Source organism: Thamnophis sirtalis, unplaced genomic scaffold, assembly GCF_051295495.1.
Source record: "Thamnophis sirtalis isolate CommonGarterSnake01/CBP01778 unplaced genomic scaffold, rThaSir2_p1.2 scaffold_4, whole genome shotgun sequence".
NCBI lineage: Eukaryota > Metazoa > Chordata > Lepidosauria > Squamata > Natricidae > Thamnophis > Thamnophis sirtalis.
In genome coordinates this window covers 37,202,122-37,220,974 of record NW_028261384.1, presented here as the reverse complement: position 1 = coordinate 37,220,974, position 18,853 = coordinate 37,202,122, and the positions used below count along the sequence as shown (strand labels likewise).

At 39.7% G+C, this 18,853-nt stretch overlaps 1 protein-coding gene across 3 annotated transcripts in view; it reads left to right on the top strand.

The window, feature by feature from the left end:
• CRPPA (CDP-L-ribitol pyrophosphorylase A) overlaps window positions 1-18,429 on the top strand; it is a 50,800-nt gene extending 32,371 nt beyond the window's left edge. Inside the window, exons 10-11 of one of the 3 annotated variants that reach the window (XM_087712756.1) lie at window positions 3,735-3,819; window positions 18,168-18,429. In XM_087712756.1, coding sequence (XP_087568882.1) covers window positions 3,735-3,819; window positions 18,168-18,196 — 114 coding nt within the window. In that variant the 3' untranslated portion in view covers window positions 18,197-18,429. Of the gene's footprint in view, window positions 1-3,734; window positions 4,001-13,091; window positions 14,773-18,167 lie in introns of those variants that run through there. The other 2 variants (XM_014076227.2, XM_014076234.2) reach the window with 2 other exon arrangements.
• Window positions 18,430-18,853: the final 424 nt, after the last annotated feature.

Genomic DNA, 18,853 nt, shown 5'->3' with positions numbered 1-18,853 from the left:
GAAATACTAAAGTCCTAGAGATATTATAGGAGAGAAGCAGGCAATGGAGAATTAGAAGAAACAGGAAGTGAAAGTCTGATGTGTGATGGTGAGAAAAAATTAACAAGTAGAAACCTTGGAAGGCCTGGTAGTAGAGGTCTCAGGTAGCCCAGAAGCTTGACTTTAGTAGCAGTCATATTAGCCAACACAATATTTTCAACCAGGCTGGTACCACCTCACAACCAAACCTGTGATATACAAATTTATCATTCCATATTGTAGTTAAAAGGAGGATTATTCTAAGCATAAAATACTTGGAATCATTCGAAAACAAGAATCCTTGTGTTAATAAAAATGTTACAAGTATAGCTTACATTCTGTGTGTCCTTGAAAATAAGACAGCGCTTGGGCTTATTTTCGGGAAGGTTTGATGATTTTTCAGGTGCAAGAGGTACCAAATATGCTGTGCTGCAATATTTTCAGGGAGGGCTTATTTTCAGGGAAGGGCTTATTTTAGCGCATGCACTCAAAAGTCTGATTAGGCTAATTATCTGGGAGGGCTCTTTTCAGGTAAACAGGGTAGAATAAATGTTATTGGTGTGATATGTCCGGGATCATCAGTCTTTTGAAAAATAAACCTATATAGTTTATAGGTTTGGCTATGATTTGTGGTTATTGAGAAATAAAGTATTACCTTACTGTATTAACTTAATTGAAAAAATGGTTTACCTGCATTGAACTGTATAAAATGCATACTACTTCATCACTACCTTCGATAAAATATAATTGTGAGCAAGTAAATCAGATAACAGTGCATTGCTGAATTATGTACAAGAATGCTAAAAGCTATATGTGGAATTTGGGGGAGGGGAGAATTATACTACCTTTCTGGTAAAAATCTCAACCAAAATGCAATTGCTCAAATATTTTGACCGTCAGTAAGTTTTCCTTTACAAACCCTCAAGCATAAATATCACATGTCTTCATCAGTCAACAGTGATTTTATTAATATAATTACAGTAACAGGTAATAGATCTTCACTTTGTCCTAATTTATAATTATAAATTTATTGCCCAAGTTCTAACACTTTATATTGACATTAGACATTCATTTACCTGCTCATGCATGCATCCTGACAATGCTGATGTTCAAAGCATTTTTCAGTGAACAAGAATAAAGTAAAGCATATTTAAAAATATATACTTGATATATAAATAGTAGTCATCTTCTTTTCCAGAAAGGACAAATTCCCAATAGAAGTTTGAAGTTCATATAAATTCTAAGCAACCTTCCCAAGAAATAAATCCCAATGAATTCCACTAATTTCCTCAGAGGACAATACTTGGCTGTACCTATTGTACCTATTTTTATGACTGCTCATACCTGTGTTCAAGAATGATATTTATTTCCTTTTCCCCAAATAGAATATGTTACTCTAGAGTAGAATATAATATTAATATATACATATCTACATACAGATAGAGGCAGATGCAATGATGTAATATGCAATGCAAAATAAAGCCAATGAAGTGTTGTGTGGAAAAAAAATATTATGTATGTTTGGAAAGCCTTCCGCAAAGATATGATATATTTGGTGCCTGCCAAATATATCAAGAACAATTACTGATAGAAGAGACTAGACAGTGATGTGTCTGAAATGTTATAGGTATCCTGCTTCAGCAGGGTATAGAAAACCTCCAAGGTCCCTTCTAACTTCTATTATTCAGAATTCCTAATTAAAATCTGTAAAAGTCATCTCTGGTAATAGAAGTAGAAATAGTGGGAAAGCCATTTATAATTCTGTTGATATACAATATTTACAAAATTTGTATCTTCTTTCATGAAATTCTCCTGGTCTCCAAACTTGTATTTGGTGGAAGAAAAATTATGGCGCCGTATATTAGTTTTCTGTTTTAATTTGTAAGGCAAGTTATTCTTTTCAGCTAAATCATGAAGCTTAGTTAATTTTAATGATGAAATCTTGACATAAACCAACACTCCTTCACAAAGCAATTTTGAAAAGTATTTATTATTTTTTTTCATTGCAATTAAAATAACCAATTACTAAACAAAGCAAAGAAATAAATTAAAAGAGAAATTTGGAAAATGCTTTTGGCAGTTGGAAGAACAGTGTAGAAAAGCAGGAAGTTATAGTTGAATAGCTATTTTGCTTAGGAATAAAATGTTTGCTAAAGAATTGAATAATTAGCAATTTTGAAGAAAAACTCCATAAGCATGCCATTATTTAATTTAGAAAGAGTGCATGTTTATTTGGCAGAAATATCACTGTTCAATAAAAAGTATCTTGTCATTAAAGCCTTTCTTGGCTTTGTTTTAAAGGGTGGGTTTTTTTTAGTTTGTTTAGTGTAATTTCCTTTTGTGTATTCATCAAAACCAATATTCTTTAGGACTTTGGCAATGCTGAATAGTAGTATAAATATAAACAAGATATGTCAGTAATAATATTAAAAGCCAAAATTATTTTCTATTTCCAGCTTCTTCTATTAATGGTTCTTTCCACAAATATCCATATATACTTCATGCTTTTGCATTACTAATTTTTCTTAAATCAAGTTGCTTCTTATATGTCTGTTGAGGCTTGAAGCTCAAGCTGTCACCTAATGAAGATGCAAAATATAATTGCTATCAAAAAGCAAAGAATTATGTTGTCCTACTTCTGTCACCCTATATGCAATGCAACATTGCTGTCTACACTTTATACACGTTATACATATACTCTACACATTTGGTGGTCTCTCCTTTCTGGATAGCACTAGTAAGGTTTAAAAAAAAGGTGATTTTATTTGTTCGCTTGCTGTTTTTTTTAGAATTATTAATACTGTTCAAAAAATAAATATTTGTTCTGTTTAGGTGTTCAGGAAAAAATAATATGTATGGATTATAAGGATTATAACATGTGAAATCACATTTCTAGAATATTTTAAGGGTAATAGTTCATCCTCATGGTTCCAAGGAAAGGCTTAAATGGTTAATTTTGAACAAATCCATGAAAAATAGTGCTTTTGAAATTTGAGATTCTTGCATTCCACCAGATATTCCCGGGTTTGTGAAAAGAAGGTTAGGGTCTGATAATATGTGTACTTCAATCTTTAAATTGTAAAAAGATTCTTCTTGAAATAATGCTTCCATGCATATTTTTTTACCAAGCAAGCAGAGGATAATAGCTATGGCATATAAAATGTAGAGTTTACATTGTTCCATATATTTCAGTACCTGATGCAGTATTTACATGGATGGAAATAATTGATGAATAGTTCAATAGCATCCAATTACTGAACATAAAGAGTTTGTAATTACTAAAACCTTCCTTCCTTGTTCAGGTTTTGGTAATGAGTAACAATATTTCATATCATCTATAAGCTGGAATATAAAATGCCAGCAATAACTGCAGAAAGAATCAACTGTTGGATGATCCTGTGAAATATTTAACATGTTAAGAACAAATTATTTTTGGCATGCTTCCTATTCTGATATATTTGATAATTTATTGTATATAAATTTATTCACTACAAATGAAAAAAAATCCAGAATAATTAGAAAAATGTAGTTATAGGTTGTGAATTGAATTTGGATTTCAGAAGCAATTATGTCTACATCAATCTAAGAACATTCAAAATGCAGAACTGAAATACTGAACTAGGGACTTGCTTTCAAACATTGCTGTTGTGAAGGAAATTTTATATTAAAATTCTAGATATGTATCTCATTCTTGAAAACTTTTCCTTTTCTTTCAGGAAAGTCTAAAGCTTCAAGAGACCATGGATTCAGCAGCTGCACTTATTACTGTATTAATAAGAGAACGAAATCCTGCATTTGTTGGTCAGCTTCTAGTAGCATGAAAAAATAATATTTTTAGTTATTTGTGTTTGAAAGTACATATGTTTTTAACAATTAAAAACTAGGGTTTGTCACTAATATATTTAGCATGAAATACAAATATTTTAAATAAAATATATTTATAATAAATACAGAAGATTCAGTTGCACATTGCCTCAAGTGCCTTGAGGCACATTGCCTCAAGTGCCTTGAGCAGAGAGGAAGGTAGGAAATAGGCTAAATAAAATACTTCTAGGAAGAGATAAGTAAAAAGTGAATGTTTCAAATTTATATGATAATAATGAGCTGGTAAACCGAAAAATGTTTTAAGTCTGGTTCTGTTGAACTATAAACTAAGGAACCTATCAGTAGTTATTTATTAAAATGTGTATGACTATTATTTTAGAGAAATACTGTATAGTTGTATGCTCATAGTTTTGCTCTTTTGTGTAAGTAGGAAAAAGGGGGAGGAAAAGTCTGTGAAAAATATAAGTGTTACAATATATATATTTGCTTTATGTAGCCCCTGTAGTAGATTTCATCTTAAACATATAATGGAGATAGATCAGCATTCCCAAAATATTTTCCCTCAGATGTCCTGGATTTCAGTTTCCATAATATCTAAACTGCTGAAAAATTTAAAAATTGGAGAAGACTGAATTGAATGTGGTGAAACACAATAGTAAAATGAATTATATGGGAAAATTAAAACAAAGTGTTCCAAATTACACTTAAGAAACAAGTTATTATATCCTAATAACTACAGAATAGGATTAAACACAATTCCATTAACTCCAAATGAAATTCTGACTCTTTTAGGGAAAATAAAAGTATTGCCACTACTACAGGTTTGCTCATCTCCTGAGCTGAAAATAAAAGACTAATAAAAGACTGACTCAAGTAACTGTAAACTAGCTTTACACATTACACTACACTAAGTTTTTTGTTTGATTTTGGCCTAGTAAGTTGTATCAGCCCAGCTGTTAGGGTTTGTTGTTCATGGTCGTGGGCTTGATGTTGCACATGAATGCATCATCTTTGCATTGTCAAATATTGTGAACAGATAGCTTATATCTCTACTGGTATGTGAGAAAGAGAAATAGGATGAAAAAAATGCTCCCTAGGAAATGGTAAAATAAGCTGCATAGCCAATGGGCAGAGAAAGAGACTCAGAAGGGTCTCTTTCTTTCCTTAACAGGCTGTTAAGGAGACAGTGGGATATTTGCACTTTCAAAGTTGCAACACTCTGTTAATGTAGCCTTACAGTAAAGTAGAATTGGCTCATATCTATATTTTTCCTGTCTGGTTTACTTGGGAAGGCTGACAGTATCCTAGGTATTCTCTTGTTTCCGAAGAGAAGGCGTGGGAGGAGTAACACGTGGGTATTACCAAAGCCTTCTTGCCTATTGGAGACTGAGGTATTAATCTTTTGGAGCCACACCTCCGTACCTCCTCCTACTCTCTCAGATTACCTCAGTCTGAAGCCTGAAAAGGAGTGTTTTTCCTTCTCTCCCTTCTCTGCGAAGACTTAGAGTTTTCCCCCCTCATATTTGGATCAGCGATCTCTAGCTACAAAGGATTCCGACAAAGACCTTGCCTTTCTCCTCACCTCTCCTCCGCTGTGCTCTGCGCCGCTGGAAAAGCCTCATTGCAAACCAGCGTGTGTGCGCGTGCCCCGTACGACCGGCTGGTTGCGTAAGAGAGGGCAAAGAAGCCTCTGCCTGGCACGATCGATCCAGGCGAAGCCCAGTCCTGTGGGAGGCAGAAGAGGACCTGCAAGGCTCGGGGACTTCCAGGAGCTTCCCCCTACGATCTCCAGCAGCAGGAGAATCGGCCCGGTCGCCATTTTGAAAAGACCACGTGGTCGAGCAGGTGATCGGAGCTTCCCTACGGAGGCCCAAAGTGCTCAGAAGGCTCCAGCAAGCCGGAAGAGGCTTCTTCTAGGCTCCACCCCGCCGGTGATCCGGGGGGGGGGGGTAATCCAGAGCTGGGCCTGCCGGCAACTGCTTCAGAGGATCAGCAAAGGGCTTAAGGAGCAGATCCAGCCCCTGAGAGCAGAATCCGACCTTGCAGCCAGCTATAGGAGGAGGAGGTGGTGTGCATCTAACCGTGAGTAATGGCAGAGGCAACCAGGAGCAAGGGCACCAGGCCCAAGGCCCCAGGGGGTGAGGATCCCGGCGAGGGAACTTCCAGAGGTTTTTCCCCAGCACCCAGGGGGAGATCCCCACTGAGGAGGGATAAGGCCAGGGCCCCCAAACAGGCAGCCCCCAGGAAGGAGGCCAGAAACACCAGGGCCTCAGCCAGGGAATTCAGGGCGACCATTAGCCCTTCCCCTTCCAGGTCTCCCCTCACAGGGCCCCAGCCCGGGTGGAGGCCCAGGCAGCATCTCCAGCCTCTCCAGGGGGCTCCTTTAGAAGGCATAGCTCTTTATCACCCCCCCTTTCGCCTGCTCCCCCAGCGGACTCCAGAGTGGATTCCTTTGGGCGCAGAACCACCAGCCCAACCAGGCCTCGCCTGGCTCCACTTTCTCTGGAGCCCAGGGAATATTTGCAGCCTCCAGAACTACAGCCTGCTCTACCTGACTTAACTAACAGTTTCCAGGACATGCTAGCCAGGGCTCTGGCCCAGGTAATGGCTTCTAGCTTAGGTCAGCAACCTCAAGGTTCCAGGAGCAGGGCCCCACAGGATCCCCCTAGGATCCAGCAGGAACGTCCCAGCACCCCAGCTGCCAGGGAAGCCAGGTCTCCCTCCCCTTCCACAGCTAGCGAGGCCTCCGACCTAGAGGAAGGAGAATTAAAAGAGGTGGGGTTCTCAGAAGATGAGGATCCCCAGACAGGATGATTCCACCGTGGCAGGGCTTTTTCCGTCTTCCTTATTTAGCTCCTTACTTCGCAAGGCAGCGGCCACAGCCGATCTGGATCCTCCCCCGGATCCCAAACCGGCAGCAGAATCATCAGGCAAGGGTAAGAGCAAAAAGAAAAAGGGGCCCTTTCATAGACCCCCCGTGGCCAAGGAGGAGATTCCCACTTCGGAGATGTTCATGGAAGTCCTTAAATCGCAGTGGGTAAAACCAGGGTCCTTCCCCACCCCAGGTGGGAATGAAAGAAAGTTTTACAACCTTAATCAAACCTTTGCCCAGGCTCTCCAGGTACCGGAGGTGGACAACCCAGTGGCCACTCTGGTTTCATCCTCAACAATGGTCGCAGGAGACACTGCCAATTGCCTCAAGCCTGAGGACAAGAAGGCAGACATTGTCCTGCGCAAAACATTTCAGGCCATCACCTGGGCTATCAGGGCGGCTGCCTCCGCCTCTTTCTTTAACAGGTCCACAGTCCTATGGTTGGAGCAGCTGAGGGACAGGACTCCGGCCTCTGATGTGCGCCTCCTACAAGACATATCCAAGATGCTGGCGGCAACGCAGTTCTCAGCAGATGCCACGCTGGATGCGGTAAAGTATGTGGCCCAAGCTATGTCTTCCTCAGTTGCTTCTAGGCGCATGCTCCGGCTACGTCACTGGCAGGCGGAATCCCGGATGAAGTTGCACCTAACGGGCGCAGACTACACCAGGGAGAAGCTATTCGGGACGGTGCTGGATCCTCTCCTCGTAGAGGATAAAAACAAGCGGAAGGTGCTCCAAACAACAACTAAGCGATCGGACTTCCGCCACACGCCATACCCCAGGAGGGCCTCGTACCGACCACCCAGAATCAGAGGTACCAGAACCCTAGATTCCACAGGCAAGGGGATAGACAGTTCCAGAGGGACAGATTCAGGGGCCAGCAGCAGGGCAAGTGGCCCTTTCGAGGGCGAGGCGGTCGTCCCTTCCGCAGATTCAGGTAATCTGGGCCCGGAGTTCCCCATCGGTGGTCGCCTCTCCCTGTTTGCGGATGCCTGGGAACGGGTCACCTTGGATGAGTGGGTTCTCCAGACTGTAAAGCTCGGGCTACACCTGGAGTTTCGTTCTCTTCCCCCCAGCAGATTCTGTACCGGCCAAGCGGGCCCTTAAGGCCAAGGCCATTAAACATCTACTTGACATCAGGGCCATTGAAAGAGTCCCAGAAGGGGAAGAGGGATCCGGGTTCTACTCGAACCTCTTCTTAGTCCCTAAGAGCTCAGGGGGATGGAGGGCCATCCTGGACCTTAAGCTCCTAAATTCCAGGGTGGTATACCGCAAATTTAAAATGACCTCCCTAAAGTCCATTCTGGAGGGTATTCAACCGGGCGACTTCCTAGCCTCTATCGACTTCACAGAGGCATACATACACATCAGGATCGCCCCGGAACACCATAAATTCCTCAGGTTTTCACATGAAGGGCAACATTTCCAATACAGGGCCCTTCCCTTTGGGCTGGCATCAGCCCCCAGAACCTTCACCAAGATCCTAGCAGCAGCAGCCGGTCACCTACGCTCCCTCCAGTCCATTTGTTTTGTTATTTGGATGACATCCTCATCTTAGCCAGGTCTCCCGCCCTGGCTGAGTGAGACCTGAGAACCACCATAGACACCCTTAGGGCCCTGGGGTTTTCCATCAATTTGGAAAAGAGCCATCTGGTCCCTTCCACCAGGCTTCTTCACTTATTATTCACCATTATCGATTCGGTAGCTGGGGAGGTCTTCCTGTCCCAGGATCGCAAGGACAGCATCATTAAAATGATTCTTGAGGTTCGCAAGTTACGCTCTGTCCCTGTAGTTCTTCTTTCCAGGCTCCTGGGGAAGTTCATCTCGTGCATAGGAATCGTACCGTGGGCCCGACTGCACGCCAGGGAGCTCCAGTGGTTCCTGCTACCTCACCAGAGAGCCGGGACGAGCGATGCTACCTTCAGGATCAGAGTGAACCCGCAGGTATGGCTATCCCTCCATTGGTGGCTCTCCCCAGCACTGAACAGAGGATGCCTCTTCAGAGAACCGACGAGGAGAATCCTCACCACAGACGCAAGTCTCTTCGGCTGGGGGCCCCACCTGGAGAATCAGATCGCCCAGGGCCGCTGGACCCCGTCAGATCTGCGAAACAACATCAACTGGCTGGAGCTCAGAGCCATCCATCTGGCCCTTCGACACTTCAAGGGCTCGGTAGCCGGTCAACACATCCTGGTTCTTACCGACAACTTAGCGGCCAAGGCGCACGTGAACCGATAGGGCGGCACCCACTCCAGGGCCCTTCGCGACGAGGCCCTGCGGTTGGAGAACTGGGCAGAGAGGCACCTTCAGTCCATAAAAGCTGAACACATCTCCGGAACAGACAACCATCAAGCAGACTGGCTCAGCAGGGAGACGATGGACAACAGAGAGTGGCAGCTCCGTTCCTCGATCTTCCATCAGATCTGCAAGAGATTCGGTTATCCGATGGTGGACCTCTTCGCGACCCTGCAGAACGCCCAGCTGCCAGAGTTCGTTTCGAGGCTTCCGACCAGGGGAGCCATGGACACGGATGCCCTTCGTTGCAGATGGCCACCAGGTCTTCTTTATGCCTTCCCCCCCTCTCATTCCCGGGGTCCTGAGGAGGGTGGTGGCGGAGGGAGCGGAGATGATAATGGTGGCTCCCTTCTGGCCTCGTCACCCCTGGCTGGCAGATCTTGTGGATCTGTCCACAGGCCCCCACTGGAGGATCCCAGCGGGGGTGCTGGCCCTCCGCCAGGGGTCTCTGGAGCATCTGAACCCAGAAGGCTTCATCTGACTGCCTGGCGATTGAGCGGGAACAATTAAAGGAGGCCCAATATTCCGAAAAGGTCATCAGAACTGTGGAGGCATCCAGGAGACAGTCCACCATGCGCATCTACAACGCGTCTTGGGTGGCCTTCGCGGACTGGTGCCGAGCTAAGGGTCTCCGTCCAGCCGCCGCCTTGGTTCCACAGGTCCTGGACTTCCTCCAGGAGGGACACGAAAAGGGTCTAGCCACTAGCACGCTCAGGAGACAAGTCTCCCCCCTATCCACGGTCCTAGGGGGGGTGAATGCTCCTCCCTTGTCCCAACATCCGGTCCTAAAATGCTACCTCAAGGGGGCAGCGAATCTGAAACCCTCAGTGGTCCATCGATTCCCCACCTGGGACCTTCCCACAGTCCTTCAGGCCCTCACCGAAGCCCCGTTTGAGCCCCTGAGAGAGGTCTCCTTTCAGCTCCTAACCCTCAAGGTCGTCTTCCTGGTCGCTATCACCTTGGCCAGGAGGGTCTCCGAAATCAACGCCCTCTCTAACAGGGCGGATCTCTGCACCTTCTTAGATAACCGGGTCATCCTCAGACTGGACCCCGCTTTCATGCCCAAGGTTAATTCCCCCTTCCACAGGGCTCTTGAGATTATTCTGTCCTCACCCCTCAGGTGACAGGGAAAAATCCTGGCACAAGCTGGATGTCAAGAGAGCCTTGCGCATATACCTAAAGCGCAAGGCCTCCTTTAGACGCTCGGAGGCTCTGTTTGTGTCTTATCAGCCTTCCTCCCGGGGAGCCAAGGTCTCTCCGACCACCATCAGTAGATGGATTAGGGCGGCCATCTCACAGACTTACAGGGCCCAAGGACTTCTGGTTCCTGAAGGTATCACGGCTCATTCCACTAGAAGTGCAGCCACCTCTGCAGCCTGGTCCACCCAGGCCCCCATAGAGGAGATCTGCCGGGCGGCCGCCTGGACTTCTCCTTCCCCCTTCATTAAACACTACAGACTGGATGCCATACCTCTGCGGAGGCTGCCTTTGGCAGGAGGTTCTGCAGGGGGTTCTGGACTCCCCGGGGGGCTCAGGCCCAACGAATCCCTCCCAGGACATCTAGCTTTGGTATGTCCCACGTGTTACTCCTCCCATGCCTTCTCTTCGGAAACTGGCAGTTGGACTTACCTGAACTGCATGTTTCGGAGAGTGGCGTGGGAGGAGTCACTTCCCTCCCATTCTGGGCGCCCTGCGCCTAGAGGGGACCTGAGCGAGTCCAGGTTCAGCGTTAGCAATTAGGAAGGATATGTGTTGGCTGTTCTTTGTTTGTCCTTCCTTTTCAGTGTCTGCTACGATACATCGGTAATCTGGGAGAGTAGGAGGAGGTACGGAGGTGTGGCTCCAAAAGATTAATACCTCAGTCTCCAATAGGCAAGAAGGCTTTGGTAATACCCACGTGTTACTCCTCCCACGCCACTCTGAAGTTCAGGTAAGTCCAACTGCCATTTTAATGCAGATGCTGCATTTAATGCTATTTTTATCCAACCTTTATTTTGGAACATGTTGATAGAATATATACCTAATAGTCCTGCCTACTATAAACAACAATTCTGTAAAGTGAACTGAGAGGATGATTGGCCCAAAGCTACCAGCCTGTCTTTTATGTCTGAAGGAAAACTAGATGGTTTTTATGCCAACATCTTGACCATTGTACTGTACCACTTGTGTTCAGCAGTAAATGTTAAACATTTAGATTGCATATTTATAATTCTATGGTCTTGGTAGTAAGGACTGAAAGAGCTTAAATGTCTTTTGAAATGTTAAAACATTATTTTCTATATATTATTTTTGGAAAACATTATTTTAATACTAATTTAAGTTATGGTGCTATCTTAAGAAATCATGTAATGCCCACTTTGATAGTTGTCTCTTAGTATTCATATGGAATAATTTCTACCCTAATACCCTTGTGTATGCATGAACACACTCCTGTTGCATTTATGAGCCTCATCTGCATGTTTCCATATATATATATATATATATATATATATATATATATATATATATATATATATATATGTGTGTGTGTGTGTGTGTGTGTGTGTGTGTGTGTGTGTGTGTATATATATATATATATATATATATATATATATATATATAGTGTGTGTGTGTATATGTATATATATATACATACATACATACATACATACATACATACATACATACATACATACATATATATATATATATATATATATATACACACACACACACACACACTAAATAAGTTTGACTGATGTTAGATGATCATTAAGCAATTTTATATTTTTCTGTGTATATTCACGCACAAAGTCTTTGAGGTTGAGTTGAGAATTAATCATCTCTTACATCATTTCATACATACTTGAGGTAAATAAAAATGCTTATAAACTGACACCTTGAATATCCCCGAGATGCTGTTTGCTTCATGGATTTAAATTTTATCATTTATGATAGAGCTAATAGATCAGTTAGAGCGGTTTGGTGCAGAAATTCTATTTTCAAGTAATTCTTCTGAAAATTTTAGAGCTTCCTTCTGAAGAGTGCAGTATGATATAATCAATACTGAGAAGATCATGCAAATTATTAAAAGCAAACTAATATGGTGAATGGCTGCATAGACAGAGTATCTTTTGGCCTTGTTTTTCTCTGTGTTCAATAATTATGTGAGTTCTTCATAACAATGTCTACAATTGTGTACTTTCATATGCACCAAGCACTGGATGCCAATTGGAAAGAACAATGCTGTTAAACTTTTCAAGGAAAAATAAAAAAAAGAAAGTGTTATTTTTATAAATATCAACATTAGAATATAAAAAATGAGATGTAGTGGTTAACAAAATAAATGATAAATTTAAGTTAATAATTTTGTACAAATGGTCTTAGATGCAAAGAGTGTATAATTTTCTTATTTGCAGAATAGAAATAATCTTGTTAGCATATTTTATAGGGATGTTGCTTGATTTCTGAAATGATGTATGAACTGCTTTGACTACTAATTCAAAATAAAAGCAATATTATTAACAGAATTATAATTTATTCTGACGCATATATTTATTTCTTAATTTGACTGGAATATAAATTTTACAATATTGAATCAGAATTACTGATATAGTGCATGTAACATCAAAAATATGTTTCTGCCAACTTTACTTCATTGCTAACAATCTTAGTTAAAGGGTCAAGAACCATTCTAAATTTAAAGTACTTCAATCAGATTTGTCTTAAATTCATACCCAAAGCAATAGTGATGCATTTTAACAGGTAAAATATGCTCTGCATTTCAACTGTCTTGATTTTCTGCAGTGGTGCAAATAAAGACTTGATGATTTGTAGAGGCAAAAGCTTTAAGCAACTCCATTTAGATTAACAGAATTGGAAAGGACAATATAGATCATTTAGTCCAACCCAACCAGGAGATCCTACAACATTTTTGACAGGTGGCAGTCCTGTCTCTTCTTGAAAACTTCCAGTGATGAAGCTCCCACAACTTCTGAAAGCAAGCAGTTTCATTGATTGATTGTTCTCACTGTCAATTTTTTTTAAAGATTGAATCTCTACTTGATCAGTTTCCATCTATTGTTCCTGGTCTGGCCTTCAGGTGCTTTGGAAAACAGGTTGATCTCCTGCTATTTGTGATCACCCCTCAAATAATGGAAGACTGCTATCATGTCTACGATGGTCCTTCTTGTCACCAGACTAGCAATGCCCAGTTCCTGTAATCATTCTTTATATGTTTTATAGTCCAATCCCTTAATCATCTTTGTTGTCTTTCTTTGCACCCTTTCTAGAGTCTCAACATCTTTTTTTTTTACAGCATGATGACAAAAACTGAATGCAGTATTCTAGGTGTGGCCTTACTAAGGCTTTATAGAGTGGTATTAGTACCTCACGTGATCTTGATTGAATATCTCTGTTAATGCAATTTAGGATTGCATTGGCTTTTTTAGCTGCTGCTGACTCATATTTATTTGGTTGTCCACTAAGATTCAAAGATTCCTCTCAGTTACTGCTATTAAGCCTGGTTTCACCCAGTCTATATGTGTACTTTTGGTTTTTCTTGCCTAAATGTAAGACTTCACTTTTCAATACATTGAATTTATTTTGTTAGATAGGGCCCAGTGTTGAAGTTTATCAAGATACATCTGGCTCTTGAACCTATCATTTAAGGTGTTGAGTATTCTTGCCAGCTTAGTATGATCCCAAATTTGTTAAGTTCCCTTTCTAGTCCTTCGTGTAAGTCAAGAGCTAACCAAGTGTTTAGATAGTCTCAACAAAGCAGCAATTTTCCTGATGACTTTAAAATCATGATAATTGTGGTAAAAATGTTTAGGATTATTGCATGCTTTGTTCCAGAGTTTGAGATCTTGGAGAACAGCACAAAACCATTTAATCCAAGCTTGCTGATTGAAAAATAATAATAGAATATGTATTTATATTCCCCCTTTATTATTTTTATAATAACCCAAGGCAAAGAACATCTTTAATATCCCTTCCTCTTCCTGTTTTCCCCACAACAGCAACCCTGTGAGATGAATTGGGCTGAGAGAAAATGACAGGCCCAAAATCACTTGACTTTGATGCCAAAGATAGGACTAGATAACTCAATGTCATGGTTTCTGGCCTGATGCCTTAACCACTAAACCAAACTGGCAATGACTAGAGATATTGGTTGAAAACTTCTTCATATCAAATTTTTTCGGGAAAATTCTGCTCTAATACACCTTGGCTCAAATTCAGGAAGAGGTTGTACTTTCATACTGCAGCAATATAAGGAGCAGTAAACAAACAATTCTCTAAGCAAGCAATTTGACAATGCAATAGCAGAGAAGCCTTGGTATATCCCTCAGAACTATTCTGGGGCTATCCTTATAGACTCCTAAATAGTCTTTTAATTATATAGTGAAATTATTTAATTCTAATCTCATTTGTTGAAAATTTATGATTTGATATTTATCCTATCTTGAAATATATGGTTCGGTGAAATATATGGTTTCGTTATGTGATTAAAAATGCTGTTCAAAAGTGTTTCTTTTTTGCTTGTTTCAAAGATTGCTTTCTTGAATCACGTTTTTGTTTCTAGATAAACTTGGACAGATATCAAGACATGCAAAATAAATATCCCTTGTGGTGCTTTGGTTGATAACATTTTTCATGAATTGCTGTCTTTTGTATTTGTATAATACAGTAAATCTAGCTGAAAGATCTATTTCATGGCCATCTTCTTGAAGCTTGATTGATATTGAATTTGCAAACATAAGAATAAAAGTTGATGTATCTGATCCTGTTTTTCATGTTTCCATATTTACATTCACTGAAAAAATATTTTGCAATAAATATTTTTACTGCAAAAATGCAGCAAAAGCAATTAATTTTAAAATCTATTGGTGAAAATTATAGTTGGAAATTCTTTGTTTTGTTAGTGACTTATATTTTATCCAGGGTGTATCACCAAAACTTAACCTTTTAAGAACTACCATTTTAATTTTTAATTTTCAAATAGACCACATAGCACATGTATCTTACAGGTGCTTTCTGCCAATTTTGAACAAGGAATTATTGTGATAGTTACTTCCACACATGATTATTATTATGGCTATTTTTTAATCTTTTTTCTCAAATAAATTAATCAAATGCAGTGGCCTTGATTGAAAATAGTTATACAATTAAAAACAGTATTGATAGCCCTATAAAATAAATAATGATTGTGGGAATTTTATGGAGAATTTGAACACTGGAATATCTGCAAAACAATAAAGAAAAGTGTATTAGAAATGTGTCAGGTATGAAAGACATTGTTACTTTTTGAAGGGTTTTTTTGCAGTTTAAAAACTGATTCATACATTGTTGACCTATGGAAATACAATGTTAAATAAGTTGTTTGATGCAGCTTTCTGTAAATATTAATTTACATGGCGTCAAGGAAGTCCAACACTATGGCTTGTGGATTAATACTAAGCAGAATCTATTTATATTCTAAAATAATATTGAATTTAGTTTTTGTAAGACTTGATTTACATTTGAAAGCTTTCTACTTAAGGGATTTGAATTTTTTTGCCACAAAAAAGCAGACACTGTGCTTTTTACATTAATCAACTACTTTTAATTCCTGTTCATTGTAATTTGTTTCCCCATCTGTTCCTTTGAAATAGAAAGAAAATCTATTCCTTTAGGCTCGGCGCTTCCTGTCTTAATACTCTGTTGACACTTTTGTTGCCGCAGGCAGAAATAAGCACCCTGGTGTCCTCCAGATTTTTTTAACTCCTACAAATTTTTGCCATCTGCTGCATTGCTTAAGTTGCTGGAAATTATTGTTCAAAATAATCTAAAATGCACTGTATTACTTAACCCGCATTGCCAAAGCCGTTAGATATCAGTCCAAATGGCTCTATTTCACTTAGATGCTTGAATGTAAAGAGAGAGGCAACTCTAAACATAGTTTCCTCCACTCACATTAAATTCTTTCCCACAGGACTTGCATGCTGATATGGATCTATATTTGAGATCAAGTTTGTCAACTACTAATGGTTCAGAAAGAAAAAGAATAAACCCAGTTGTCTCCACAGTGGGAATTTTTCATTTTTTTTTGTTATTTATTTTTTTAAGGGCAATTTTTTAAAGTTTAGCCAAGGGAGTGTTGAAAATTGCCTAAAGCCATCTTTTCTTGGGAAAAGATAAAAAATGTTCTGGAAAAAAACCCAAAACTCAACATTTGCAGGAATTAAAAAGTTGTGAATATATATCAGTCTGCTTGCAAAATTTAGCTTTCTGCAATGTAACTGAGGAAAAGAAAATGAAAGCAATTAAATAAATTAGAAGTGTTCTAATCCTATCCAATTGGAGTCAAGAGAGCAAGTTAACACAGAACAATCATGGATTTGTAAGACAATGAGTCAGAGTTGGGTGTGTTCATTTCCATTGTTGCTACAGGATGTGAAGTGAATCCAAGCATTGTTTAATCTGCATAACTGGAAAAGAATATTAATTCCACATGACACACGTTTATTATAATCAAAAAGGAAAATAAGTATAGCAGGTAGTCTTGGTTTGTGAACTTTCCATCAGATAATAAGGAGATAAGTAGGGTTTGTTGATTCCAAAATACCTGTGGAAGTTTCCTTTGATTAATCTTGTTGACTTCTTATGTTTTTATTTCAAAGATATCTGCAATTAAAAATGAATGTAATTACACAACAAAGTGCCAATCAAGTATATAGAAAGTATCTTTATTTACAAGAATAGGCATTTTTAAAACATTGAAATGTTGTTTGGAAACAACTGCCCTGAAAGAACAAAACTGAATTAGAAGATAGGAATGTTGTCCATTCACCCTCTAATTAAATAGAAGGGGTTTTTTTTTGTTCCATACCCACGATGGCAACTATTTTATTAATAGACATCACATTTTGTGATAATTTTTACGAACTCGAAATATTGCTTGCTTTTGAATCACATTTTTAGGCACTAAATTCTGTACTTGCTATGATTGCACTCAGGATTATTATTTATCTAGAGATTTAACATGTTTATTTAGCGCTATTGATGTCTTAAGAAATCTGGACAGCCCACCAACTGTTAGATATTTTTTCTTTGTGACTTAAAAACAGAAAAAAACAGTAATATTTTTCTATTGGAGAAGTTTATGCCGATTTTCACATGTTAAACCCTGATAGTGCAAATTTTTCTGTTGCAAATAGTATATGACACAAGAAGAGTGATATTAATAATGGTGGCTACACTGGGGCTTCAGGAGAAAACAGATGGAGCTTTCTTTCCTTTAACAATAAGAAAATATTATCTAATAGTGGGAGTTCCCTTTGATCTGAAACTGCCTTAACCCGCTCCTCCCCAAATTAGAAGAGTTAGTTCAAATAGGCCAGTCTAAATGTGGTAATTACTTGTTTGTTTCTGCTTGTTTCTATTTTCACTGATGACAGTGGTTTAACTGCCATTTGTTAAGACCAAGAGTTGCATCTTTATATACATGTCCTCAGGTTCTTGCCTGTGGACATTCATCACTGCTGTAGGTACTTTTCTAAATGAGTATATTTGTGATCATTTCACTCAGTCTATTCCTTCTGACTGTTCAGGCTGTACTGGAAAAGGAGGAGTATATACAACATCACTCATTATTGATCATCTTTTCCAGAATGTCTTACGCTTTCAGAGCATTTTGTCCTCAAATGGTCTTTGACCAATCCAGCTTTCATGGTTTCTGTGCTTCCCTTGGCCAACTTTCCTTGTTGAAAGCCCACCCTGCTTGATTTTAAATGGTCTTCTTCCATGGTCTGGCAGAAGAGTTCTTCCCTTGCCTCTTTGGATCAGGAACTAAGGCTGTTAGTCTCTGGCATCTTTCAGCTTTGCTTGGTGGGGCTCAGAGAGCAGATGGCACTTCTGCAGCCAACAAACTACAGATGAAGAGCAGCTGGTGGAAAGGATAACCTACCACTATAGGAGTTTGCTTGTTGCTCCACACACATACCAACTCTTAACTAAGTCAATCCATTTCTTCCTTGGATTGTTCAAAACCAGTTTCCATGAAAAGTAATGAACAGACCAATTTCAATGCACTCCAGACTTCCACTAACTTTTTTCTAAATTTGTCATGAAAATAATATTTAAAAAGATTTAGAGGTTTAAATGTGGGCTTTATGTTTGCTTTTGTTTTTTCATATAGGCAAAAGAAAAGAGAGGAAGGAAACTTAACTGTCTGCAAAGGAGCTGGGAGTGGCTGCTTAACACCCGCTCAAGGAAATCATACTAAGCTTGAAAAAACAAACTTTTCCTAATGCCTTGAGTCAACAACGCAAAAGCTACCTTTTCCCTGTTGTTTGAAATCATAACAATCCCTCATTAATCCAGTGTGTATTTTGTATAGCTTCATGCAAGCTGCCACCCAGAGACTTCAGCAACATTTCTATCCAGAAAGATTTAAAAACAAAGACAAGAATAATTGCATTTACTGCTCTTAATAAGTAAAACCAATTGACAGTCAGTAATAATCAGGCATATGAATTTCTTAGAGAAATTTCTTAAAAGAAAAAAATTACAATTAAAATAGAATTAAAGCAATAAATTAAGAGCATTTTTTCTAAAATATTGTGAATTATTTCATTTTGTGAGGAGTCAGTTTCTTCCATAGTTAACTTGAGCCAAATTCCTGAGGGATATTGAAAAAAACCAGGCCTGATTATGTAACAATTGTGTTTTCTGAGTTAACAAACTTCCAAATTAATGGTTTGAAATTCTTAGTGGCCTAGAACCAATAAATCAATTAAGTGTTGATTAATTTATATTAAAACCAAATTTGCTCTCCAAGCTAGTCTAGATTCTGCTTAACCATTCATTGTAATAACTTTCCCC